This window comes from Pteronotus mesoamericanus, unplaced genomic scaffold, assembly GCF_021234165.1.
Source record: "Pteronotus mesoamericanus isolate MK-2021 breed Mesoamerican mustached bat unplaced genomic scaffold, CSHL_Meso_final contig_33, whole genome shotgun sequence".
In the NCBI taxonomy this organism is placed as follows: domain Eukaryota; kingdom Metazoa; phylum Chordata; class Mammalia; order Chiroptera; family Mormoopidae; genus Pteronotus; species Pteronotus mesoamericanus.
The window spans coordinates 13,087,296-13,114,310 of NW_026555135.1; the positions used below are offsets into that span (position 1 = coordinate 13,087,296).

The 27,015-nt window shown below is 34.4% G+C and overlaps 1 protein-coding gene across 2 annotated transcripts in view; it reads left to right on the forward strand.

The window, feature by feature from the left end:
• The window catches only part of TMEM135 (transmembrane protein 135), a 236,295-nt gene that overhangs the window by 5,817 nt on the left and 203,463 nt on the right, over window positions 1-27,015 (forward strand). For both annotated transcript variants that reach the window (XM_054576405.1, XM_054576404.1), the window contains exons 2-3: window positions 18,296-18,423; window positions 21,141-21,233. In XM_054576405.1, coding sequence (XP_054432380.1) covers window positions 18,296-18,423; window positions 21,141-21,233 — 221 coding nt within the window. The remainder of the gene's footprint in view (window positions 1-18,295; window positions 18,424-21,140; window positions 21,234-27,015) is intronic.

Below are 27,015 nucleotides of genomic sequence, written 5' to 3' on the forward strand. Positions count from 1 at the left end.
TTTGATTATTTACTTATAAATATTGATAAAAAAATATACACTAATGGAGGACTAAGATTTTTTTAAAAAATTATTTATTTATTTATTTATTTATTTACTTCTAGAGAGAGGGGAAGGGAGGGAGAAAGAGAGAGAAGCATGGATGGGAGAGGGAAACACTGACTGGTTGCCTCTTGTATATGAGCCTGACTGGCGACCAAATCTGCAACTCAGGCATGTGCCCTGACCAGGAGCCAAGCCAACACCTTTCCCTCTGCGGGATGATGCCCAAGCAACTGAGCAACACCGGTACGGGAAGGAGGACTGAGATTGGATGATTAGGTTTTGAAATAGCCGAACCTATACTGTTATTATTGAAGTATTTATTTTTCTTCACTTAGCAGTTATTTATTGAGTGCTATTTTCAGGGTGTTGTGTGTTGCAGGTATCTGCTGTGTGGTGTGGTGGAGAGTAAGAAAATGAACCAGACATACTTCTTCCATTGAGAGGGAAGATTAGACATGTATGATCTTGTAAAATTTCATGAGATAAATACTTTACGCTGCAGATAAAATCATTTGAGACATCAAAGGTAGAAGATCACATTCGATGGGAGATAAGGGCAAACTTAATGGGGGAGGTGGCAGTTTAGTAGCCTTGAAGGAAAAGTAGAATTTGGAAAGGCAGAAATGGTGGTGGAATGACTTGAGCAAAGACATTCAGGTAGAATAGAATATGGTATGCTTTGAGAAGTGGCAGATGGAATTTAGGCTTAACTTGATGTAGTAGGCAATCAATAAAGGTTGCCAGCAGGGGGTAGTATGCTTGAAGTTGTTTCATAAAATTAACATGGCAGTGGTATATGGACCTGTTAGATTTAAGGTCTCAGATGTAAGGTAGGGGAAAGAATCAAATGAAGCTAGATTTTAAGCTTTGTTGATTGGAGTGTGTGGAAGGTAATGCTTTGATAAAAGGATTTTCGGTGTGATGTGGTGATTGCTTTGGGCATATTGAGTGCACTAGGTGAAGGGAGAATGACCAGGAGGCATTGAGGAATATAACGCTGTTGTTCTAGAGAGGAGGTGGGGCTAGAGATTTAGGATTAGGTATCCTGTGAGAGTTGAAGCTCTGGTAGGTTCACAAGGAGGAGAGGTCCTTAAGTCAACTGAATGTTTAGAGAGACAGCCTGAGGAATGTTATTTTTGGAGTAGAGGGAAAAAAATAGAAGCAATAAGAGAGGTATGTGGAGGTTGAGAAGAGAATGTTGCAGAGAAGTCTTGATCAGGCAGTTTTGGGAGGTATTGTTCAATTTAAGAGGCGGGAAGAGCATGGACTTGAATCTCCATCCTGCCACTTAATTAACTTTGTAATCTTGAGCAAGGTTCTTAACATATGGGAACCTCAGTATTCTCATCTATAAAATATATAAAACCTCAGTATTCTCATCTGTAAAATACCTATCTCATACCTATTAAAATATAAGTCAACTCTTGCTAGTCTCCTGCTCAGAACACTCAGTGCCTTTCCATCTCAGTAAAATGTGAAAATCTTCACCATGTTTTACAGAGCCCTACGGGATCCGCCTGTTGCTTGTTTTATTGCATTTCATACCATTTTCCCCTATGCTTATTCACTTCCAACAGATATAATCACACTACTTATAAATTTTTGTAATCTAAGTTTTGTTATTTAGAACAGAGCTTTTGATTTCTGGGAAATACCTTAAATTAGACAACAAATTGTCAAAGATATATGAACATTTCTAAGGAGTGAATGACTAGAGGAAAAAAATCTTGCTTTGTATTTGTGCATAAACAATATACACGTAATTAGTTGCTTTCAATGATTATGAAAGACAACCTGGATTAAAAGTCTGGAGCATAAACTTATGTTCCATAAATCTATCTGTGTAAACTTTGCTACCGATAAAAATGTGATAAGACTTTGATAATTGATTTCTAACTTGTTCATCAAATATTTATTGACTATCTACCAGGCATTGTGTTAGGTGATAATCAGTTCACGCGAGTTAGTTGAAGTGACTGCTTAACAAAAAACTAAATAAAAAGTTTTGGAAAGTCTTTTCGAAATGTATTGGTACAGTTTCTTGCATTATTTGTATAGTGAATGTAATATATGTTTATATCCCAAGGAGTGTACTAGGCACATAGTAACTCATAATATTAGTTGATGCTTTGATAATAGAGTCTTTTAAAATTTTTATTTATTTTATTTTGTATATATATTAATTGCATTTATATGGATGACATTGGATAATTTAAAGTCTTAGAATATTTTATCATAGCATACTATTTGAATTAAAGATTTGTTTGAATCTCTTTTGACCCTAGGTCAAACTTTTAAATTGTTTTTTGATTAATTACCAATCTTAGCTTTCTTTCTACTAATTGATCTCTTCTAAAAGAGTGTTTCAGATATTTTTGTGTGTTTCTTCCTTCATGCTTAATAGGAGATGAATTTTTTCATCTTGAGAAACAAGGAGTATAGTTAATGAGTATTTGTTAATTAACCTTATTTATTAGTTATTAAATTAGTATTGTAAATCGATACTACATGTCATATATGAGCCTCTCATAATTATACTCGAGAATCAATAATTGAAGTGAATGGATACAGATTTTAAGTAATTTTGCTTTCAGCAGCATTGAAAAATATTTGGTAAAATGAATTTATGAGTTAAAGTATAAAAAGAAGGAAGAATGGTAGATCAATGTCATCAGATTTGAAAGGTTCCTTTGTAAGAATGCTGAATTTACAGTGTTTTTCAGCTTATTACCATTTATTTTGTATAGTCTGTTGATTCATTACATGTCAGGTTGCTTTGGTTTCTTGATTCCAACTAGATCTTTGGGGCTTGGATTGTGATTAGTCCAGTTTGGGAGTTGTTTTGAAGGATTCTGTATCTGTTGGCAGTGACAGAGGGAGCCTTGTTCTGATCATTCTTGATTTCTAAACCTTTAAGAAAGGTAGACCTGTCGCAGAACCTCTCAGGCCGAGAAGACATTGAATTAATCAGGATCAGACTGAATTTCGCTGTGTGCTCACAGCCCCATTTTGGAGCACAAAGAGTGTCACTGTAACTGTTTACTCTGAATCTTCATTTTCTCTCATTCTCTCTTTTCTGTCCTCTTTCCATTCTTTAAATATTACAGATTGCCTACAATGTATCAGAAATACAGAGGCAGGGAATGAGATGTATGTGGACATTACTGTTAAGGGGGAAGATAAACTTTAAAGAAATACACAAAAAATTTCAGCTGTGATAAGTGCTATTAAAAAGTACAAGGTGTTATACTAGAGTGTTACAAGAGGACACATTCTAGTGTGGTGGGTTTGGGAAGGCCTTCCCAAAGAAGTGATGTAGTGATTATATGAATATATATCATGTGAATATGTATTAAGCCATTACTTTATAGAAAGAGAGGCTATTTGATGATTTCTTAAATCCAATACTCTGGCCAAGAATTTGGTTTGTTCCCTTTAGACTGTGGGCTTTGCTTGAACTTGAGGCCAATGGCAGTAATAAAACATCTCAGACCATACAAATACTTTGATTAACAGATTCTCTGAAATTGAACCTGTATTCTAATAAAGTCTGTATTATCAATGAAGATAGTCAGAAAATTTTAGTTAAAAATGTTATAAAAACTGTTTTAAAACCTCTATTTTTTTTTCAAACTTGAAGATAAGTCAGGGTTGTTTTAGACAAAATTGTGAGGTCTGTGAACATAATCATTTCTGTAAAGTTTTCTTTTTCTTATGGTTAATTTTATGGTTAAAGTTTTCCTTTGGCTTAGGCAAATGGTAAGGGTTGTTCCCATCAAAAAATAGTAAGGGCTTTTGTATTTATCAGATAGTTGATGGGCTAATTTTCATGTCAGTATGAATGACTTTTAGCAAATGTGTGAGTACAAGTGCAGTTTAAACCTTTTGAGAATGGCTTGTCTTCTATTAATGGAATTTTATATATCAACAAATGATGAGGCAGTTTGGTATCTTAGTCAGCATAGTTCCCTGATACCTGTGATTTCTTCTCTTGCTTAAATTGTCTCTACTTCATTGGCTTGAATTCTTAGTTTGCTTGTGTTCTGTTTTGAGGATTCATTTCAGTACACCCTATGTTTTTGTTGGAGAGACTGGAATATTTGTGTGTACCTTATATTTTTCATATGAATGAAGTTCTTCATTAAGAAGTGTATTAGAATTTTTAGTTTTCAGTGTGCCTAAATGTTTCATGGTTTCAATGGTATTTTATTTATTTTCCCCTGCTTTACTGAAGTATAATTGACAAATAAAATTGTAAATATTAAAAAAAAGTGTATTAAAATTTTTCTTCATTAATTAAGGTGTTTCATATTAGAGCTCATGATGCTTATATTTAAGCATGCAAAAGACGGCAGGGTATAAAAGTGTTTTGGTTTAATATTGTTGTATTTAATGGTGGGTTATATCAATAAGTTGAAATAGCAGTTGTATATTTTTAATCTGTCCCTACATCACCAAAAATATTAATATTACTTAGTTTAGAACATAGCTATAATATATGCAGGGCTCAATATGAGTCTTGTTCATCATATTTTGTCTCAATATTATATCTAAAGTATATTTTCAGGTTTAGCTTTAAAACCTGTATCAACTTCCATATAAATTTGAAAGCGGCCCTTTTAGAGAGTAAGACTTGATTTGATGGTCATCCCTAAAACTTAATTGCATGCTTTTTGTTATAGGGAGGCTTTATAGTAAGTAGCTAAGGAAAACTTTTGAAGATTTGCTTGTATTTGCTTATGTGTCTTATTAATACAGTTGCCCTATGTTTTTTGTTTTGTTTTGTTTTTTTATAAGCTAGTTGTACACCATGAGGCAGCATGGTGTAGTACATTGGATATAAGTTATAAGATCAGAGTTTTTGTTTTGCTCTAAAATTTATACTATGACCCTCAGTGTCCTCACCTATAAGTTGATGAAAATCCTGCTTTAAGTACTTTACTACTGAAGAGGCAATACTTTCTAACTCAGTTTATGAAGCCAACATTACCCTGATACCAAAATCTGGCAAGTACCCCCCGCACCCCCCCCCCAACGCAAACCAGTATCTCTGATGAAAATAGAGGCAAAAATCCTAAACAAAAATACTAGCAAATTGAATACAACACACACACACACACACGCAAACCAATATCTCTGATGAAAATAGAGGCAAAAATCCTAAACAAAAATACTAGCAAATTGAATACAATACATTAAAATGATAACACATCATGATCAAGTGGAGTGTATTCCAGGGGTACAAGGATGGTTCATCATACACCACTTAATCAATATGGTATACCGCATTAACAAAATAAAGGATAAAAATTATATGATTATATCAGTAGATGCAACAAAGCATTTGGCAAGTTATAACATCCTTTTATGATTAAAACACTCAATTAAATGGGTATAGAAGGAAAGTACCTCAACACAGTAAAGGCTAGATATGATAAACCCTCAGCTAACATACTCAAGGGTAAAGACTGAAAGCTTTTACTCTTAGATCTGGAATAAGACAAGGATGCCCACTCTCACCACTAGTATTGAACGTAGTACTGGAAGTCCTACCCAGAGCAGCCAGGCAAGAGAAAGAAATAAAAGACATCCAGATTGATAATGAAGAAGTAAAATGATCACTTTTTGCTAAAGACAAGATTCTTTATATAGAAAATCCTAAAGACTCCACAAAAAACCTACTAGAAACAATAAGCAAATACAGAAGGGTTGCACCATACAAAATCAATGTACAAAAATCTATTGCATTCTTATATACCAAAAATGAAATTTCAGAAAAAGAAATGAAAGAAAAACACCCCCAGTTCCATTTGCAATTGCAACAAAAAGAATAAAATACATAGGAATAAACTTAACAAAGGATGGGAAGGACCTATACACTGAAAACTATAAGAATTATTGAATGAAATTCAAGAAGACACAAAGAAATTGAAAGATATTCTGTGTTCATGGATTGAAAGAATCAACATAGTTAAAAATGTTTGTTACCCAAAGCAATATACATATTTAATGCAATCCCTATCAAAGTCCCAATGACATTTTTCAAAGAAATAGAACATAAAACATCATCAACTTTGTAGGCAACCACAAAAGAGCCCAAATAGCCAAAGCAATGCTGAGAAAGAAGAACAAAGTCGGAGGTATCACACTCTCTGACTTCAAATTATACTACAGAGCTACAATAGTCAAAACAGTGTGGTATTGGCAGAAAAACAGACATGTGGACCAATGGAACAGAATTGAGAGCCCAGAAATAAACCCACATCTATACAGGTAACTAATTTTCGACAAAGGAGCCAAGAACATAACAATGAGAAATGAAATCCTCTTCAATAAATGGTGCTGGGAAAATTGGAAAGCCATATGTAAAAGAAAGAAACTAGACTGCTTGTTGACACCATACACAAAAATGAATGCAGAATGGATCAAAGACCTGGAAATAAGACCTTAAACAAAATAAAAAGAAGGAAACATACGTGCTAAACTTATGGACCTTGGTCTCAGAAAAGATTTTATGTATTTTATATATCCAATGACAAGGATACTAAGAGCAAACATAAATAAATGGGACTATATCAAACTAAAAAGCTTTTTGCATAGCAAAAGAAACCATCAACAAAACAGAAAGGCAGTCAACCAAATGGGAGAAGATATTTGCAAGCAATACCTCTGATAAGGGGCTAATATCCAGAATATATTAAGAACTCATACAACTCAAGAATAGAAAAACAAACAATCCAATTAAAAAATGGACAGAGGACCTGCAAAGATACTTCTCCCAAGAAGACATACTGACAGATATATGAAAAGATGCTCAATTTCATTAGCTATAAGGGAAATGCAAATCAAAACCACAATGAAATACCACCTCATACCTGCTAGAATGGCTGTTATCAACAAGACGAGAAATAACAAGTGTTGGGGAGGATGCAGAGAAAAAGGAACCTTTATACACTGCTGATGGGCATGTAAATTGGTACAGCCACCTTAGAAAACAGTATGGAGCGTCCAAAAAAATTAAGAATGGGGTTACATATGACCCAGCAATTCCTTTTCTAAATGTCTGCTAGAATAACTTGAAAACATTTATTTTTAGAGATGTATGTACCCTATGTTCAGTGCACCATTATTCATGGTGGCCAAGACATGGAAAGAATTGGGTGATTGGATAAAGAAGATGGGGTACCTATATACAATGGAATACTACTCAGCAATAGAAAAGATGGAATACTGCCATTTATAGCTACAGGTGTGGATCTTGAAGAGTATCTTGTTAAATAAAATAAGTCAGAGAGAAAAGGAAAAGAACCATATGATTTCACTCATGTGAGGGATATCAAACAGAAAGCAACAGATGAACAAACAAATCAAAAACCGTCATAGACACACAACAGTATGATGGTTACCAGACTGGAAAAGGGGGATGCGGGCAGGTTGAAGAGGGTAAAAGGGGTCAATTATATGGTGACAGAAGGAGACATGACTTTGGGTGGTGAGCACACAATGCAATAGGCAAATGATGTCTTGTAAAATTGTACATTTGAAAATATGGACAGATATATGTCACCCCAATAAATTAATTAAAAAAAACTACTTCATGACTTGCTGTGGAAATGATATGAGATAGTACATATGTAAAAGATCTGAAAACTAACAAATAATGTAAATATTTGTGCTACTTGGTTTTTTGTCTTTTTGTGTTAGATATTTAAATTTGGCTCCTGTAGCTTACAGTTTTAACCTTAAAAATAAAAATATTGTAAGCAATTTAAATGCAGTGTATTAATCAGAGTCCTCCAGAGACACAGTAGCAAAAGGAAGTATGTGTGTGTGTGTCTGTGTGTCACACACACCATATACGTAGATGGTGGTGGGGCAGGGAGAGGTGGTCTTACCATAAGGAATTGGGTCACACAATTATGGAGGGTGAGAAGTCCCATCTGCATTTGGCAAACTGGAAACCCAGAAGATTTCATGTGTAGTTCCAGTCCGAATCTGAATTCCTAAGAACCAGGAGAGCCAATGGTGTATATTCCAGTTTGAAAGTCTTCCGATTTGAGACTCAAGAGAACCAGATGTTTCGTTCTGAGTCTGAAGGTGCAAAAAGACTAAATACCAGCTTGGGGGCAGGCAGGCAGGAAGGATTCCCTCTTACTCAGCAGTTTTGTTCACATCTTCAATTCTTTGGATGGGGCCCACCCACATTAGAAAGGGCAATCTGCTTTACTCAATCTACTGAACATTTTAATCTTATCCAGGAACACCCTCACAGACACACCCATGATGTTTGGCCAAAGAAATGTCTGGGCATCCCATGGCCCAATAAAGTTGACATGTAAAATTAACCAGCACATACAGTATACATTTATTTATTTGTGACAGCAAAATAATTCTATTTTTCTCATTATTCTACTTTTAATTAACGAGTCTTATTTTTTAAAAGAGTTTTGAAATTTATTAGAGAAAGAATAAAGGAAGTCTTCTTACTATAGATGAGTATCCTACTTTAGTTCTTTTTATTGAAGTTCTGTTTTTATGTTGAATTTGTTGATGCTATAAAAATATGGTTTAGTTTTGATTCTCATGAGGAACACTTAAATTCTCTAAGTAATTGCAGTACAGCTCTTTCCTGACCATGTAACAACTAGATTATAGTAAATACTCCTAATATCTATAGATCCATTGTGAGAGAAGGCAGGAAAAGGATATGAAGTGTAATTGAATGCTTTGTAGTTATTTTAATTGCCATTTATTTCTTTTAAACATCTTGTTTTACACAGAAATCTCTTCAAAACAATTAAAACAAATGTGCACAACAGAAAAATAAACTGGGGAGTGAAGTAAACTTAACATTTTTTAAGTGCCTATTATGTGCTAATTGCTCTGCTGAATACTTTATGTTAATTATCTCATTTAAAAAATATTAAGTCTTGGAATAAGAAAGAAAACAGGAAAGTTAGCTGCATAGCTGGTTGGTTCCACTTTCTACTGTTGGGATTAGTAATTTTAATTTGCTGATCTAGTGTTGTGAATTCCAACTTTCGTCTTTAGCACTTGTAGACTGGAGATGTAAATTCTAGCCCTGGAGTCATCTTGGTACCTTAGTCTCCCTGGACCAGGTTAGCTTACTGGTATATGTATGCACCAAATTTATGAATTTCTTTTAGGTTTCTAAAATATATCTCAGATTGTGTTTTCCTTATATTTTTATGTATTTTTTTCTTTTAGAATGGGTAGCTTGAGTTCTTACAGGGGCTAGTAAATCACAAATTTTTATTTGTAACATGCGCTATGGATAGGTGATATTTCTCCTCATCTAGAATATGTGATACTTCAACATCAGGTATGGCAGTTAAGAACATGGACTCTTAGAGCCACTTACCTATCTATGTTCAGTCTCTGTTGTGCTACTTTCTGGTTGCGTGACTTTAGGTAACAGAATCTGTCTGTGTTCATGTTTTCTTATCTCTAAATTGGAGATAACGATTGCCTATCTCATAGACTATTATGAAGATTAAATGAATTAACATTGGCATGGTGTTTAGAGCAGTACCTGGGACATAGTGTGCTATAAGTTTTTGTTAAATAAAATAAATATTCTGTTAATAAAATATTAAAAACATAAATATGTTACGCTGTTTTCTTTAAAGCATTTGTTCTTTAAACAACTAAAAGGGTAATTTTGTGCCCTGGATGGTGTGGCTCAGTGGGTAGAGCGCCAGCTTCCTAACGAAAGGATCGCTGGTTTAATTCCCAGTCAGGGCACATGCCTGGGTTGCAGGCCAGGTCCCTGGTAGGGGGTGCACGAGAGGCAACCACACATTCATGTTTCTCTCCCTCTCTTTCCCCTCACTTCCCCTCTCTTTAAAAAAAATAAATAAAATCTTTAAAAAAAAGGGGGTAATTTTGTCTTCTAGGAGACATTTGGCAATACATGGAGACACTTGGTTTTCATAGCTCAGGGTATACTACTAGCGTTTACAGAGTAGAATTCAGGGCTGCTGGTAAACGTCCTGTTACGCATGGGATAGTCCTCCATGGCAGCAAATTATCTGGTCCAGAATGTCAGTAGTGTTGAGGTTGAGAGACATTATTTGTTAGTAATTACCTTAAGAAAGATTAATTACATGAAACAAAATCAATTCTTTCTCATTGTGAACTGGTTTATACACCAAAGTAACTAAGATTTGTCAGACTTCCTAGAAATAGTTTCCTAGGAGAATTAATGATCAAGCTCTGGGGCTAACAGAGATTACTAAATTAAAGTTTGGTAATAGGCTAAGATCATGGGGCCAGCCCCTTTGAGGGCCAATTAGGTGTGTTCTATTTCATAGTCATGGACTGCAATCTTAATATTACTCAACCATCTGTATAGCAAATGTACCACATTAATCACATGGGGAAACAGACTTACTATCTTCTAGATACTTTATTGTTTATTCTTTTCAAATTTAAATATATGATACATCTCATTAATTTTTTGTGTATGGTATGATGCAGGGTTAATTTTTGTTCTACACAGATAACCATTCCTCAAGAACCATGTATTAGTTTTAGAAGTGGGGAAAAAGAATTTTTTGTGTCATTTTTCTCGTTGTTGACCTTTTATTTTTATTTTTTAACATGATGATTTGATCTACATATTATTTTCAACAAGATGATTTGATACACATGCATAGTGAAATAGTTGCTATAGTCAAGCTGATTGACACATCATCTTCTCATAGTGTCATTTTTTTGTGATGAGAGCACCTGAAATCTACATTCCTAGCATATTTCCAGTATTCAGTACAGTCTTATTAACTATAGTCACTATGCTGTACATTAGATCTGTAGAATTATTCATCCTACATAACTGCAACTTTGTGCCTTTTGACCAACATCTTCCTTTTCTTGCACCACCTCAGCCATTGGTAACCACCATTCTACTTCGGCTTTGACATTTTTAGATTCCACATTCAAATAAGATGGTGCAGTATTTGTCCTTCTGTGCCTGACTTATTTCACTGAGCTTAAATGTCCTCCAAGTTCATCCATGTTGTTACAAATGACAGGGTTTCCTTTTTTTTTTAAAGGCCGAGTAATACTCCGTTGTATACATATGACACATTTTTTAAGAATTCTTTTTTTTCTTAAAGATTTTATTTTTTGAGAGAGCAGAAGTGAAGGTGAAAGAGAGTGAGAGAAACATCAATGCGTGGCTGCTTCTCACGCACTCTCATCTGGAGACCTGGCCTGGCGGGAGTCACACTGGCAACCCTTTGGTTCATAGGCCAGCACTCAATAGGCTGAGCCACACCAGCCACGGCTATGTGCCACATTTTTCTTATCCATTCATCTGTCAGTGAGCCCTTATGTAGATTCTTTATTTTATCTTGTCAAAAACATAACTTCTAGTTTCATTGGTCTTTTGTAATTTTTTTAGTCTCTTTCATTTATTTCTGCTCTGATCTTTATTATTTTCTTCCTTCTGTTAACTTTCTGTTAAATTTGTTCTTTTTCTAGTTTCTTGAGGTGTAAGTTAGGTTATTTGAGATCTCTCTGTTTTCTAAATGTAGGCATTTATTACTATAACCTTTCCTCTTAGAACTGCTTTTGTTGCCTTCCAAAGTTTTGATATTATGTTTCCTTTTTCATTTCTCAAGATATTTTTACTTTTGATTTTTCTTTGACTCATTTATTTCCCCACAAGTCTGTTAATTTCTACATATTTAAGGATTCTCCTCTTTTGCTCCTGTTATGATTTCTAGTTTCATGCCATTGTGGTTGGAAAAGATACGTTATTTCAATCTTCAGTCTTTTAAGACTTGTCATGTGATCTAATGTGAGAATGTTCTGTGACTTGAAAGAATGTGTATTCTGTTGTTGGATGGAATGTTCAGCATATGTCTGTTAAGTCATTTTAATACATAGTGTTGTTCAAATCCAAATCTTCTTTATTGATTTTCTTTCTGGCTGATCTGTCCATTGTTGAAAGGGCAGTATTAAAGTCCCCCACTATTGTTGTATTGCTACCCTCCGTCAACAGGCTGTTCTGTTGCCTGGGGGCAGGCCTAGAGCCTTGGTCCACTGGGCTGGCTCTTGTTCTCAGATCCATGTGGGCAGGCCTGATATCTGGGACTTCAGTGTTTGGCATAAAGCCTGGTCTGTGGGGCCAACCTGGAGCCTGGTTTCTTAGGCGTTGCCCTGGTGCTGAGAGATGGTCCTGTAGCCTGAGTCTGCAAGGGCACTCCTGAGCCTTTGGTTTGTGTGATGCCTGGTTTCACTTGACAGGCTTGGCTCTGGGATTTGTGGTGAAGTTGGATGCTCATTTTAGTCTTTTTCTTCCATTGGGTGGGTATCTCCACACTGAGTTGTCTGCGGTTGATGGTTGGGTGATGTGGGAAATGTGAGACTGTCTTTCCTACCCTCTTCACTGCATCTTTTCTTATTTCTGTCCTCAACCCAGGTGCTGTAATCTCTCGCCTGAAACCTTAGTTCTTGTGAGAGTATATTTGCACATGGATAGCCGTTCAAACTGATATTTCTGTGAGGGGATGAGTGCTGGAAACTGTTATTCTGCACTCTTGCTAATGTCGCTGCTCTGACATTGAATTCTACTTCTTTATTTAATAAATGAAGTAAATGAAATCTAACGAGGACCTAAACAAGGGTCCTTCATAGAAATCATTATACACCTAAGATTCAAAGTTATACCTCTTGATTACTTGGTATTCATGCTGGTTATTTTTGCTTCTTATTCCAGTTTTCTATAATAATTAATATTAAAAATAAAATAATGTGTGCATGTGCTCTTACAATTACTACATGGCTACAACAATTACTGCTTTGTTATTTGGTTAGGTCATTGCTTCATAACCTTTTTTCACACTGTAACATGCTGTGGTGTACATAGAAAGTGATAATTTTGTGGCATGCTAGGGAAAACAGATGTGCTTATTAACCCCCTCCGTTACCCCTGGCCTGGCTCCCCAGACTGTTAAGAGGATCGGTATTTCAGCCCCCTTGTAAACTCTGGTTGGAAGCTCAGGGATAGAGGACAGTGATGAGAAAGTCTTAGAATATTTCCCATGTTTCATGTCAGATTTTTTCTGTTTCTCACAGTAGACTGTTCAGTTTGGTCTACCAATATTGCAAATATCTACAATTTACCCACTGTATTGTTAATGGATATGTAGGTGTTTTTCAGTATTTGTAACTATAGATAGTGCTATGAATATAACTTTTGGTGGAAATAAGCACGTACTTCTTTTGGGTATATATGTAGAGGTGGATTGCTGGATCATAGATAAACTATATACTTAGTTTCACAATTTTCTAAAGTAATTGTGCAATTTTTACACTTCCTCCAGCAATGTCTGAAGTGCCAGTTACTTTATTTCAGACAGTATTTTGCATTGTTCTTTTTATTAGAGTCATTCTGGTGTACGTGCAGTTCATTGTGCATTTCTCTGATGACTGATGATGCTGAGCATATTACATATGCCCGTTGGCCATGTGAATGACTGCTTTTTTTTTTTTTACCGTAAGTTTTATTTTGAGGTAATTTTGAGGTAATTATGCAGTTGTCAGAAATAATAGAGAAATAATTATAGGATTGGGTTTTTCTCAATGATAACATCTTACAAAATGATGGTAAGATATTGCAACCAAAATATTGCCATTGATATAGTCAAGATGCAGAACATTTCCATCATAAGCAAGGATTGCTTATGTTGATGTTTGTAGAAACACCCACTTCCCTTCCACTTCCTTACCACCTCTTTGCCTCAGCAACCATTAATTTACTCTTCATTTCTATGATTTTGCCATTCCAAAATGCTATATAAATGGAATCATTTTGAGATTGGCTGTTTCCATTCAGAATAATTCTCTGGAAATTCATCAAGATTGTTTCATGTATCACTAGCTTGTTTCTTTTTATTGTGAAGTGGTATTCCATGGTATGGATACACCACAGTTTTAAACCATTCACCTTTTGAACAACATCTGAGTTGTTCTCTGGTTTTTGACTATTACAAACAAAGCTGCTATAAACATTTGTGCATAGATTTTGTGTGAATATGCATTTTCATTTCTTTAAGATAAGCTCCCAGGACTGCAGTTGCTAGGTCATATGATAGTTGCTTGTTGAGATTTACAGGAAAACGTCAAACTGTTTTCCAGAATGGCTGTGCCATTCACATCCCCTGCCTCCCCCACAAATCATGAGCTTCTCTGCATCCTTGCCATATTTGGTATTTTCAGTATTTTTAAATTTTAGCCGTTATGATAGTTGTATAGTGATAGCTCATTATGGTTTTGATTTGCATTTTCTTAATGGCTGATGTTCTTATCTCCCATTTGCATATCCTCTTTGTTGAAATATCTGTTTATATATTTTGCCGTTTTTTAATTGTATTGTTTATTTTTCTACCGCTGAGTTTTTAGATTTCCTTATATATTCTAGATTTTAGTCCTTTCCTGGATGTGTAGTTTACAAGTATTTTTCCCCATTCTGTAGCTGGTCTTTTAATCTTCTTAACTGGTTTTTCACAGTTAATTTTGAATGACAAAATTATACTTAATATTGAAGTATAATTTACAGTTTTTCCTTTTATGAACTGACTTTTGGTGTGAAGTCTAAGAACTCTTTGCCTAGCCTTAGATTCCTAAGATTTTCTTCAATTTTTTTCCCCTAAATTTCTGTAGTTTTGTATTTTACATTTGTCTGTGATTGATTTTGAATTAATTTTTATATAAAACATTGAGACTAGGTTGAGGCTAGTTATTTTCTTTTTTTTTGCCTATAGATGTCCACTTGTTCCAGCACCGTTTGTTGAAAAGGCTATCTTTTTTCCATGGAATTGCCTTTGTACCTTGTCAAAAATCAGTTGGATGCATTTGTGTGGGTCTATTTCTATGTTCTCTATTCTATTTCATTAAGCTATTTGTCTTTCTGCCAATATCACAAAGCCTGATTGCTGTAAGTCTTGAAATTGGATAGACAGATTTCCCTGACTTTATTCGGCTTTTCACCGTTGTTTTAGCTGTTAGAGTTCTTTTGCTTTTCTATGTAGATTTCAGGATAATCTTGTGTATATCTGCAAAAATCTTTCTGAGTCTGTGATAGAATTTTTGTTACACTTATGTATCACTTTGGGGAAAAATGACATCTTTACCATGTTGAGTCTTTTAATCCATAAATATTTATTTATATCCTCTTTAATTTCTTTCATCATAATTATGCAATTTTTAGCATACAGGTCCTATATAAATGTTGTAGAGCTTTCCCTTAGTATTTCATTTTTTGAGGAGTATATTTTTAATTTTAGTGTCCATTACTCTTATATAGTAATACAAGTAATATTTATATGCTATCTTGTATCCTTTGCTTTTACGATATTACCATATTAGTTCTAGGATGTTTCTTTCTTTCTTTCTTTCTTTCTTTCTTTCTTTTTTTTTAATTGGTAGGGATTCTCTGTGTAGACAATCATGTTATCTGCAAATAGGGACAGTTTTGTTTCTTCTTTTTCAGGAACAGAGGGGATTTTATTTTTCTTTCTGAAACTACTTGACTGTATAGATTCTACCCATTGTTAAGTCTAAAATGAAGGAGACATTACATTCCAAAACCTGACAATGTTAAGTGAACAATCATTAAAACTGATGAGATGGTTGAAGATCAGTGAGTAATTGAAAATGACACCAACATTTTGTTCCTAAGTAAGTGGGTGGATGTAATGCTATTACTAGAGGTAGGAAACCTGGAAATTAAAAGCATTTATGGGAAATATAAAGAGTTCTACTTTGGACATGTGGGTTTTTTTTTGATGTGTATGATACACCTTTATTGACATGTCCAATAGACATTTGAAGTATGGGGCAAGAATTTAGGGGAGAGGTTGGAGTTATAATAGGAATTCCTGCTTTGAGATGATAGATGATGCTGTAGGAGAGAGCATGTGTGGAATGAGTAGAGATCTGAGGAAGAAATGTTAACAAATAAATAGCATTTGAGGAAAAAATGTTAACAAATAAATAGCATTTAGAGATATAATGGGAGAATGAAAAAAATGCACTGTCATAGAAACCATAGAAACTTCTCTCTTGTCAAAATTCTACCTATTTTTCAAGATCCATGTTAAAAGGTGAAATCTTCCAGGCATGATCATCTGCCCAGTCCCATCTCTTTTTAGTCATTCTTTAAATGTTTCTATAGCATTTCCTTCTTTCTCTAGTTACACATTTACCACACTGCCATATTATAGTTTATTGTTTACCGCTTTATATTCCTTGAAGGTAAGGGTTAGATCTTATTCATCATTATTTTTCCTGTGTATGGCATAATTCTTAGTAACAGTTTATTTAATTGAATGAGATTGTAGATGGTCAGTTTCAGAGGCTTCAAGGGAATAGAGTGAGAAAAGAACTGAGGTCGCCTTTGGTTTTGTTGGTCACTGACCTTGGGGAGAGTGTTATTTCTAGAATGGTGGAGACTGAGTGGAGAGTTCTCTAGTCTTCCTTCTCTCAGGTCAGTCTTGCCTTTTCTATACTCCCTCCCTCATTCCCCAGTTACACTTTTCTAATGGTGGTTCCTTTGACATTACTCTTTCATCATGATGGGAAAGTATTCTTTCCCCATGACCTGTGAGAATTCTACTATTTTTCCCTTAGTGCAACTACTCTCTGTACTCACTCTTTGCTAACCCTCTAAGACTCTCTGTATTATGTTGTTAACATTTAATCATTCTTCAAATTCTCTACCCAGTTCTTACCATATATTATTTTTCATAAGATTTTTATTTCCTGTAATATTAAATTGTTCTTAATAAATACTTAAATTCATGACTTGATTTTTACGAAATCATCCCACGGCTTTTGTTTTGTTTTAATCTAGAAACATTTCTTTTATATTCAAAGTTCACACACATAAAAAACAAAACCTCTAAACACAAATATGTTTTCAACCTAAATTTAAATGATAAGTTATGATGAATCAAAGGTTGATATTCTTTATAAAATATTTCTCTGATAAACTTCGGCAGTCTTCTGTGTAGGAACTTGTTCTGGTTTCTGTGTTTTGGTATCACATGGTACCTACGTATATTATGTTCAGTGCTCCTCAATACGGGGGTGAGCAAAAGTAGGTTTACAGTCGCATTGCAACTTTTTTTGAGTTAATAAAGCTATTGTAAAAATCATAACCTGCATGTCTTTTGCCATATGAACAATTGTAAATCTGCTTTTGCCAATTCCTGTATTTGTTTTTCCGGTCTTTAAAATTTTTTTAAAAATTTATTGATTTGAGAGGGAGAGAAGGAGGGGGAGAGTGAGAAGAAGGGAGAAAGCAAGGGGGTGGGGAAAGAGAGAGAGAAATTTTGAATTGTTTCTCTTATTTATATGCCCTGGCCAGGGATCAAACCTGCAGCGTTGGCCTACTGGGAAGATGCTCTAACAAACTGAAAGCTACCTGCCCAGGACTCAGGTCTTTATTTTTTTATGGGCTCCAGTAGACAAGAAATCATTAATTTTATTCTTTACTTTTTGTATTTCTTGCATGGTATTTGTCATATAATAGTCATTTTTGAATAACTGAATGGATTTCTCTGGTTTCTCTCTTTGAATTTCTCTAATATTCAGGCTGATAAGATCTGTAATGTAATTTTGTTTTAGCATTCAATTTCTATTTGAATTACACTTTATCTTTTCCATTTAAAAATATATTTCATTTTTTGTTAAAAACTTTTTTAAGGCATTATAAATATTTACCTCAAAATTTGGTGGTTACTCATTTTATGACCCACTTCATAGTTTCTTGCTGTGTATTTTAGCCATTACACTTTCAATAAATTAAAGTGTCTTCTTTTCTGTTCCAGATATTTTTTATATATATATATATATATATATATATATATATATATTTAAGATTTTATTTATTTATTTTTAGAGAGAAGGGAAGGGAGGGAGAAAGAGAAACATCAATGTGTGCTTGCCTCTCGCACGCCCCCAGCTGGGGACCTGGCCCACAATCCAGGCATGTGCCCTGACTGGGAATTGAACAGGTGACATGTTTCACAGGCCAGCCCTCAGTCCATTGAGCCATACCAGCCAGAGCAAGAAGTTATATTTCTATAGAGAGGTAAAATACCATAGTTTTTACTTTAATTTTAAATATATATGCTGTTATCAATAGCTCTCATGTCTAAGGGCTAATTTAAGTGGGAAAATTTGGTTGGATTAAACAAAAAAGACTTTCTCTTTTCAGATTGCAGCAATTCTCCGGAAACGAAAATTAGACTATTATTTACACAAACTACTCCCTGAGATCCTACAATCTGCTTCATTTCTGACTGCTAATGGGGCCTTGTATATGGCCTTCTTTTGCATTTTAAGGTTGGTACTCATAATTGCTACTGGAAGTTAATTCAAATTCCTTTGTTGAAATGGAAACAAAAAGATGTTTATTTAAATATTGTGCAGGTCACATTGCTTGTATGTTTTTCTGTCTGTGAAATGACATTTATTTATCCCAAGAAAAGCTTGTAAAGCAGGAGTTGTAAGCTTCTTGGCATAAAGATGTAATACAAACCTCAGATTATTGCTGCGATTACGTAACAAAAGTGCTTTAATCTATCATTCATTTTCTGAGGGTTACTATGTTTAGCAAGTCATCGATAAGGATTTCTTAACTTTTCAGTTTCATAGATCAGGAATTCAAAGTAGTTGTCCAAGATATAGGTTAAGTTCATATTCAGTGAACAGACTTCAAAAGGCCTATAAAATGCTAGTGTTTATATGTAAAACAGTACGTTAACTTCTGGCATATCCTACTGATGAAACTTTTGGGACTGGTTCAGCCTTATATATGTTACCAGTGTAACATGCTTTATACTATACAGAGTAAGTTAGAAATCAGGTCCCTCCCTCCCTCCCTCCCTTTCTTATTGTTCTTCTAGTACAGTTGCCCCAATTTCCCCCTGTTGCTCTCCCCTGCCCCCCACAGTCAATCCCAACCTTGTCCGTGTCCGTGGGTCATTTATATGGAATTTAGGTTTTAGCCCTGTGATATATCTAACAAAACTATTAAATATTTACTTTTTATCTTTTTCCTCACTGATTGTTGAAAACCCAAACGTATTTTTTTTTAACCTGTCAAATTTAAAATACTAAGTTTACATTATCTGCATATTAATGTTATACAATTAGTGTTGTCCAAAGTTCTGCAGGGATATATTAACTGCAATTAAAAATATTTTCAAATGTCTTTTCCAGATAATTCCCTCAGAACATTAATATTTATAAATGTTTATATTATACAGAAAATAATTAATAAGGTTTATACTATTGAATAATTAGTGTCTTCAAATTGACCTGAAAATCTGTGTAAGTAACTCTTTATCCTGTGGTCTCTGGAAAGTTTCTAATACCTGTTAAAACTATGAAGATAAAGTTATAAGATAATTCAATTTTTTAAAAATTGCAGTAATAATAAATTGCTATTGCAGCATATTTCTTTATATTCTGTGAACCCTTTTGGTTAAGCTGTAGAAACAAACTAGTTATGATAAGGCAACATCAGTGTTCCTTCTGTAACTGAGAATTTTTACACTTTCCTTTTATTTTTATACTTAGTAACTTCTTAAGTGCTTTGTGGATTTTATATTGTAGGGATGCTACTTCCAGTTTTCTTAGGCAGAAGGATTCTGATGCCTAAGAAATACTGAGTCTATTTCAGAAATACTAATGTTATATATGCTTAGTAGGTTTTCTAATTCTTTAAAGCTAAGTTTCAATGAAAAAGATCATTTCATCTTTGATTCTTGATTCTTATCTGTATGTGTGTGTGTGTGTATATATATATATATTTTCCTATAATGTATCATTTAGCAGTTGACCAACTTTGTTCAGAGAATATCTTATAATTATGTGCTTCTCCCTTTCTTAGGAACATACTGTCTTTGAAAGGGGGAAAAATGTCTTTTTAACATCGCCAGGTTTTTTTCTCTTTAAAAATCAGAGCAGCTAATGGCTATATATAATGTGTGAGATACTGTTGAGAGCCTTATTTTCAAGGGACATATTCTAGTAAATTAAAAATTATAGAAACATGTAACTAAAAATATGAAATACTTTAGTAGATGCTGAAAGAAGGAATTACAAGGGTTGTAGAAACAAAGAGGGAAAGACATTTGTTAAATATTTATTATGTGTTAAAAATTATAATAATTATTGTAATAGCAGTTAACATTTTCTGAGTACTTTCTATGCGCTGTGCATGGTGCTAAGATATATCTCATGTAGTCCTTATAACAACTATATGAGATAGGTAATAATTAGTCCCATTTGGTAGATAAAGGCATTGAGAACATAGAGGATTTGCATAGTGAGCAATGTTGGATCCAGGAAATGTCTGAATGACTATGACTGACTAAATCAGCAGTTTTCAGCTATTTCTATCTTATGGCATACAAAACTAATTGCTAAAATTTGCAACACACAGAAAAATAATTATATTTTTTGCCAGTCTGACAAATTGGTATAACTTTGATTTGTTCACGCTGGATAGCTATTGTGTTGGCTATTGTCATATTTTTATTTCATAAACTGAGGGGAAAGAAGTCTGTGCCCCTGACTAAATAGTCAGGTATCACATATTTTAAAAATTCTTTCAGCTCACCAGTGTGCCTTTTGCAGCACACCAGTTGAAAATCACTGGACTGAATTACTGGAGGGAGAGATACCTGTTAGTTTGCAGTTGTGGCCTGAATGAGAGACTGGGGGTAGTAGCTGGGAGAGGAATTAGAGAGATTAATTGCATATGGAAAAATTTAAGGGAATGATTCAATGTTTGGGGCAAGGGAGGAGGAGAAGCGCTTATCACATATGGGTGGAGAGGTAGTTGTTGATGCCAATATCCTAGGAAAATACAGGAGAGAGAACAAGTTCATGAGGATAAGAGAGAAAGGGAATGAATTTGGTTTTGGACATGTTGAGTTTGAGGTGCTGTGGGACATTTCGTAGAGTGTGGACTGAGAAGGGGAACTTCTGTTTGTAATAACTGAAATGGCTAAATAGAAATTTCATACAAACATTCCAAATTTGAATTTCAGGAGGATATTTGGAAAATTCTACTCATGGAGTCCTGGCTTTGGTGCCGCTTTGCCAGCATCTTATGTGGCCATTCTAATTGAAAGAAAAAGCAGGTAAATTTTTACATAGCTACATATTTAATCGAACTGATTAAATAATGTTCCCCATGACAACTAGAACATTTTTCTGGTTATTGTTTATTATTGTCCATGTATGAGAAATATTTCCACATCTGTTTTTCAGTCTTGCAGAGATATATGATAGAAAATTTAATTGTATACTAATATTATTTATGTTTATTAAGCCTAAAAATACAAAGATTGACATTATAGAGCATCAATAGCCATTAATTTTTGTTTGCTAAGTAATTCCAGAGTTCTTTGATGTGCCTAACAAATTCTGTTAAAGATTTTGTCCATGATCACAATGCCATTACCATACCTAAGAAAATTAACAATAGTTTCTTTTATTATCATTTATATTTGTAATTAGCTTCAGGTTCATTGTTAAATCTATTATTTTAAGGCATCTTTTTATTTAAAAAAGTATTTTTATTTTTATTTAAACTGAAAATGTTCCATGAGAAATAATGAGATTTCTATAAAAGGCTACAAACTGTTTACGTAAATTGTACTGTCAGGTAAACAGTTGAGTTAAAGCTTTTGAAATAAAATAACTTTTGCCATCTCATGAGTAATTATAGCCGACAACTCTTTTGATTCCATCTTTAGCCCAGAGAATTAAGATGGGGTCTTTATAAAATCAAGGGGTTATATATTAATCAAGATGGGGTCATCTTTTTTTTTCTTTTTTATTGAATTTATTGCGGTGACACTAGTTAACAAAATTACACAGGTTTCAGGTGCACAATTCTCCAACACCTCATCTGTAAACTGTATTGTGTGTTCATCACCTCAAGTCAGGTCTCTGCCCATCACAGTGTATCCCCACTATAGTGTCCTTTACCTCCCTCCATTTCCCACTCTCTCTGGCAGTCACCAAATGTTGTACATGTCCATGAGTTTTTTCAGTTTTGTTCAATCCCTTCACGCCTCCCGCTACAGTGACAGTTGTCAGCTTGCTCTCTATCTGTGAATCTGTCTCTATTTTGCTTGTTAGTCCTTTCTGTTCTTTAGATTGCACATTATGAGTGAAATCATATGGTACTTGTCTTTCTCTGATGGGCTTATTTCACTTAGTTTAATATTCTCCAGGTCTGCCCATGGTTGTAAAGGGTACGATTTCCTTCTTTCTTTCTTTTTTTTTTTTTATGGCCAAGTAGTATTCCATTGTCCAAATGTACCACAGCTTTTTTACCCACTCATATACTGATGGACACTTGGGTTGCTTCCAAATCTTGGCGATTGTAAATAATGCTGCAGTGAACACAGGCACGCATATATTCTTTCGAATTAGTGTTTTGGGTTTCTGTGGATTTATTCCCAGAAGTGGGATCACTAGGTCACAAGGCAGTCCCATTTTTAATTTTTGGACATAACTCTATACTACTTCCCCTGGTTGCTGTACCAGCCTGCATCTCCACCAACAGGGTTCTCTTTTTACCACATGCTCACCAGCACTTGTTTGTTGATTTGTTGATGGTGGCCATTCTGACAGGTGTGAGATGATATCTTATTGTGCTTTTAATTTGCATTTCTCTGATGATTAGTGACACTGAGCATCTTTTCATATGTTTATTTTCTATCTTTATGTCCTCTTTGAAGTGTCTATTCAGGTTGCTTGCCTGTTTTTTTAATTGGATTTCTTTTTTGTGTTGAGTTGTACAAGTTCTATATAAATTTTGGATATTATTAACCCCTTATCAGATGTATCATTGGCAAATATGTTCTCCCATTTTCCTTTGCTGTGCAGAAACTTTTTAGTTTGATGTAGTCTCATTTGTTTAATTATTATTATTATTTTTTGGTTTTCCTTGCCCAAGGAGATACATCAGAAAAAATATAACTGCAAGAAATGTTTGAGACTTTGTTGCCTATGTTTTTTTCTAGGATTTTTATGGTTTTGAGTCTAACACTTAAGTCTTTAATCTATTTTGAGTTTATTCTTATGTATGGTATAAGAAGATGGTCTAGTTTCATTTTTTTTGTACGTATCTGGCCAATGTTTTCAACACCATTTATTGAATAGGCCATCTTTATCCCATTGAATGTTTTTGCTTCCTTTGTCAAATATTAATTGTCTTTAAAGGCGTGGGCTTATTTCTGGGCTCTCTATTCTGTTCTATTGATCTGTGTTTGTATTTATGCTAATACCATACTTTTGCAATTACTATGGCCTTGTACTATATGTAGTTTGATAGCAGGTAGTGTGATATCTCCCACCTTGTTCTTCTTTCTGAGGGTCATTGTTGGTATTCAGGCCCTTTTGTAGGTCCGTATAAAGTTTTGGAATACTTGTTCATTCCGTGAAATACACCTTTGCTATCTTGACAGGAATTGCCTTGAATCTATAGATTGCTTTGGATAGTATGGTTATATTAGTGATGTTAATTTTTCCTATCCATGAACATGGTTTATGCTTCCACTTATTTGTATCTTCATTTTTTTTCCAGTTTTTTATAATTTTCTGAGTACAGACCTTTTATATCCTTGGTTAAATTTATCCCTATATATTTTACTCTTTTTTGAAGCAGTTATGAATGGGATTGTTTTCTTAGTTTCTCTTTCTGATAGTTCATTATAGGTGTATAAAAATGCAACTGATTTCTGGACATTTATTTTGTATCTTGCTACTTTACTGAATTCACTTACCAGTTCTAGTAGTTTTTTTGGTGGAATCTTTAGGGTTCTCTATGTGCAGTATCATGCCATATGGAATTAATGACAGTTTTAATTCTTCCTTTCCAACTTAAATGTCTTTTATTTCTTCTTGTCTGGTGCTGTGGCTAGGACTTCCAGTACTGTTTTGAATAAGAGTGGTGAAAGTGGACATCCTTGTCTTGTTCTCTGTCTTAAAGAAAACACTTGTAGTTTTTGACCACTGAGTATGATGTTGGCTGTGGGTTTTTCATACATGGCCTATATTACACTGAGGTATGTTCCTTCTATTCAAACTTTGTTGACAGTTTTTATTATAAATGGGTGCTGGGTTTTTTAAGTGCTTTTTCTGCATCTCTTGATATGATCTTGTGGTTTTTATCCTTCATTTCGTTTATGTGATGTGTCACATTTATTGATTTGTAGATATTGTACCGACCTTGCATCCTCGGAATAAATCCCATTTGGTCATGGTGTGTGTGTGATCTTTTTAATGTACTGCTATACCCAGTTTGCTAACACTTTGTTAAGGATTTTAGCATCTCTGTTCCTCAGGGTTATGGCCTATAATTTTCTGTCTTTGTAATGTCTTTATCTGGTTTTGCAAATTAAGCTTGGGAGCCTTCCTTCCCCTTGAATTTTTTTGGAATAGTTTGAGAAAGATAGGTATTAGTCCTTTTTGAATGTTTGTTAAGATTTACCTGAGAAGCCATCCCAGCCAGGACCTTTTGGGGGGAGTTTTTTGATTGCTGCTTCTATTTCCCTAGTTTTAATCTGTTTATTCAGATTCTCTGATTCAGTTTTGCAAGGTTGTATGATTGTAGGAATTTATCCATTTCTTCCAGCTTGTCCAGTTTGCTGGAATATAGTTGTTTGTGATATGGTCTTGCAAATCTTTGTGTTTCTTTGGTGTCAGTTGTTCTCTTTTGTTTCCAATTTTACTTGTTTGTGTCCTTTCTCTTTTCTTCTTGATGAGTCTGTTTAGAAGATTGTCATTGTTGTTTATTTTTTCAAATAAAGGCTCTTGGTTTCATTTATCTTTCGTATTTTTTTCAGGCTCTATTTTGTTTATTTCTCCTCTGATCTTTATTATTTTTTCTATTTTGGGCTTTGGTTATTGTTATTTTTTAAGATCCTTTAAGTGTAAAGTTAGATTGTTTATTTGAGATTTTCTTGTTTCTCGATGTAGTCCTGTATACTGTGTACACTATTTCCCTCTTAGGACTCCTCTCTGTGTGTCTCATAGATTTTGGGTAGTTGTGTTCTCATTTACATTTGTTTCAAGGTACCTTTTGATTTCTTTTTTGAGCTCCCTGTTAATACTTTCATTGTGTAGTAACATGTTATTTAGCTTCCGTGTCTTTGTGTGTTTTTCAGTTTTAGTCTTGTGATTGATTTCTAGTTTCATACCATTATGGTCAGAGAAGATGTTTGATGTGATTTCGGTCTTCTAAAATTTATTGAGTCTTGTTTAGTGTTCTAATATGTCTTTTATCCTAGGAAATTTTCCATGTACACTTGAAAAGAATGTATATTCTGCTGCTTTGGGATGAAATGCTCTGAAGATATCAGTTAAATCCATCTGATATAGTGTGTCAGTTAAACCTCCATTACTCTTGTTGATTTTTTCACGGGAAAGTCTAATCATTAATATCAACAGGGTGTTAAAATCCCCCTCTATGTCTGCATTACTGTCGATCTCTCACTTTTTGTCCATGGAGATTTGCTTTACACATTTAGGTGCTCTAATGTTAGGTGCATACATGTATTCAAGGGTTATATCCTCTTGTTGGATTGTTCCCTTTTTTATTACATACTGTCCTTCTTTGTCTTTTGCTGTAACCTCTGTTTTAAAGTCAATTTTTTCAGATGTAAGTATTGCTATCCTTGCTTTTTAAAAAATTTATATTTGCATGAAATATCTTTTTTTCCATCCTTTTGCTTTCAGTCTGTGTGTATCTTTCATTCTGAGGTAGGTCTGTTGTAGACTGCAAATATATGGGTTTTGTTTTCTTATCCATTCAGTTACCCTATGTCTTTTGATTGAAGCATTTAAGCCATTTATATTTAAGTTGCTTTTGGATAGATATATACTTATTGCCATTTTATTTTTTCAACCATGTTCTTTTGTTGTCTTCTTCTCCTCTTCTATCTCCATTTCCTTCTGCACCTTCTCCTTCTTTCCCTCCTCCTACTCTTCCCCTTCCACCTTCTCTTTTTTCTCCTCCTTCTACTTCTCCATTTTCTTCTCCTCCTCCCCCTACCCGCCTCTTCCTCTTCCTTCCTGTCCTTCTTCTTTTTCTTTTCTCCTTTTCTCTTTCCTATGATATGGATGTTGTTATGCTTCATGTTGTTGTTCCAAAGGTCCCTTAAACTATCCTGAATTTTTAAAATTCTTTTCTCTTTTTACTGCTCTGATTGGGTGGGTTTTTTTTTTTCTACATTGTATTCCAAATTGCTGATCCAGTCTTCTGCTTCGTCTAACCTACTCTTTATTCCTTCCAGTATATTCTTCATTTCAGGTATTGTATTCATCATTTATGATTGTTTTGTATGGTTTCTATGTCCTTTTTCATGCTTTTGAACATCCTTCTAAGTATTATTTTCAATTCTATATCTGATAAATTGCTTGCCTTCATTTCATTTAGCTCTTTTTCTGGAGATTTCTTCTGTTCTTACATTTAGGGCCTGCTTATTTTTCTCATTTTGGCTGCCTCTTTTTGTTTGTTTCTATATATTGTATAGATATGCTATGACTCCCAGTCTTTGAGGAATGGCCTTATGTAGTAGGTGTTCTCTGGGATCCAGTGGTATAGTCTGTAGGGATGTCTCTTCTGTGGGTTATATGGGCCCTCTTGTTATATTTGAATTTTGATTGTTATTGGCCCATTTGTGTGTGGGACTGACCCTTAGGCTGGCTGACAGTGAGGCTCAACCCTGACCATGGCATGTGGCTTCTGTGGAGGTGCTGACCATTTGAAGTGGAATTTGCCTCAGCAGGGTTTGGTGCCTGCTGACATCTCCCTTTGGATATGCTGCTTGTGAAGCTTTTTGGATCTTCCTCTGATATTGTCTGCAGCTGACCACTGGGTGTGTTGTTTCTGGGTCTCATAGGAGG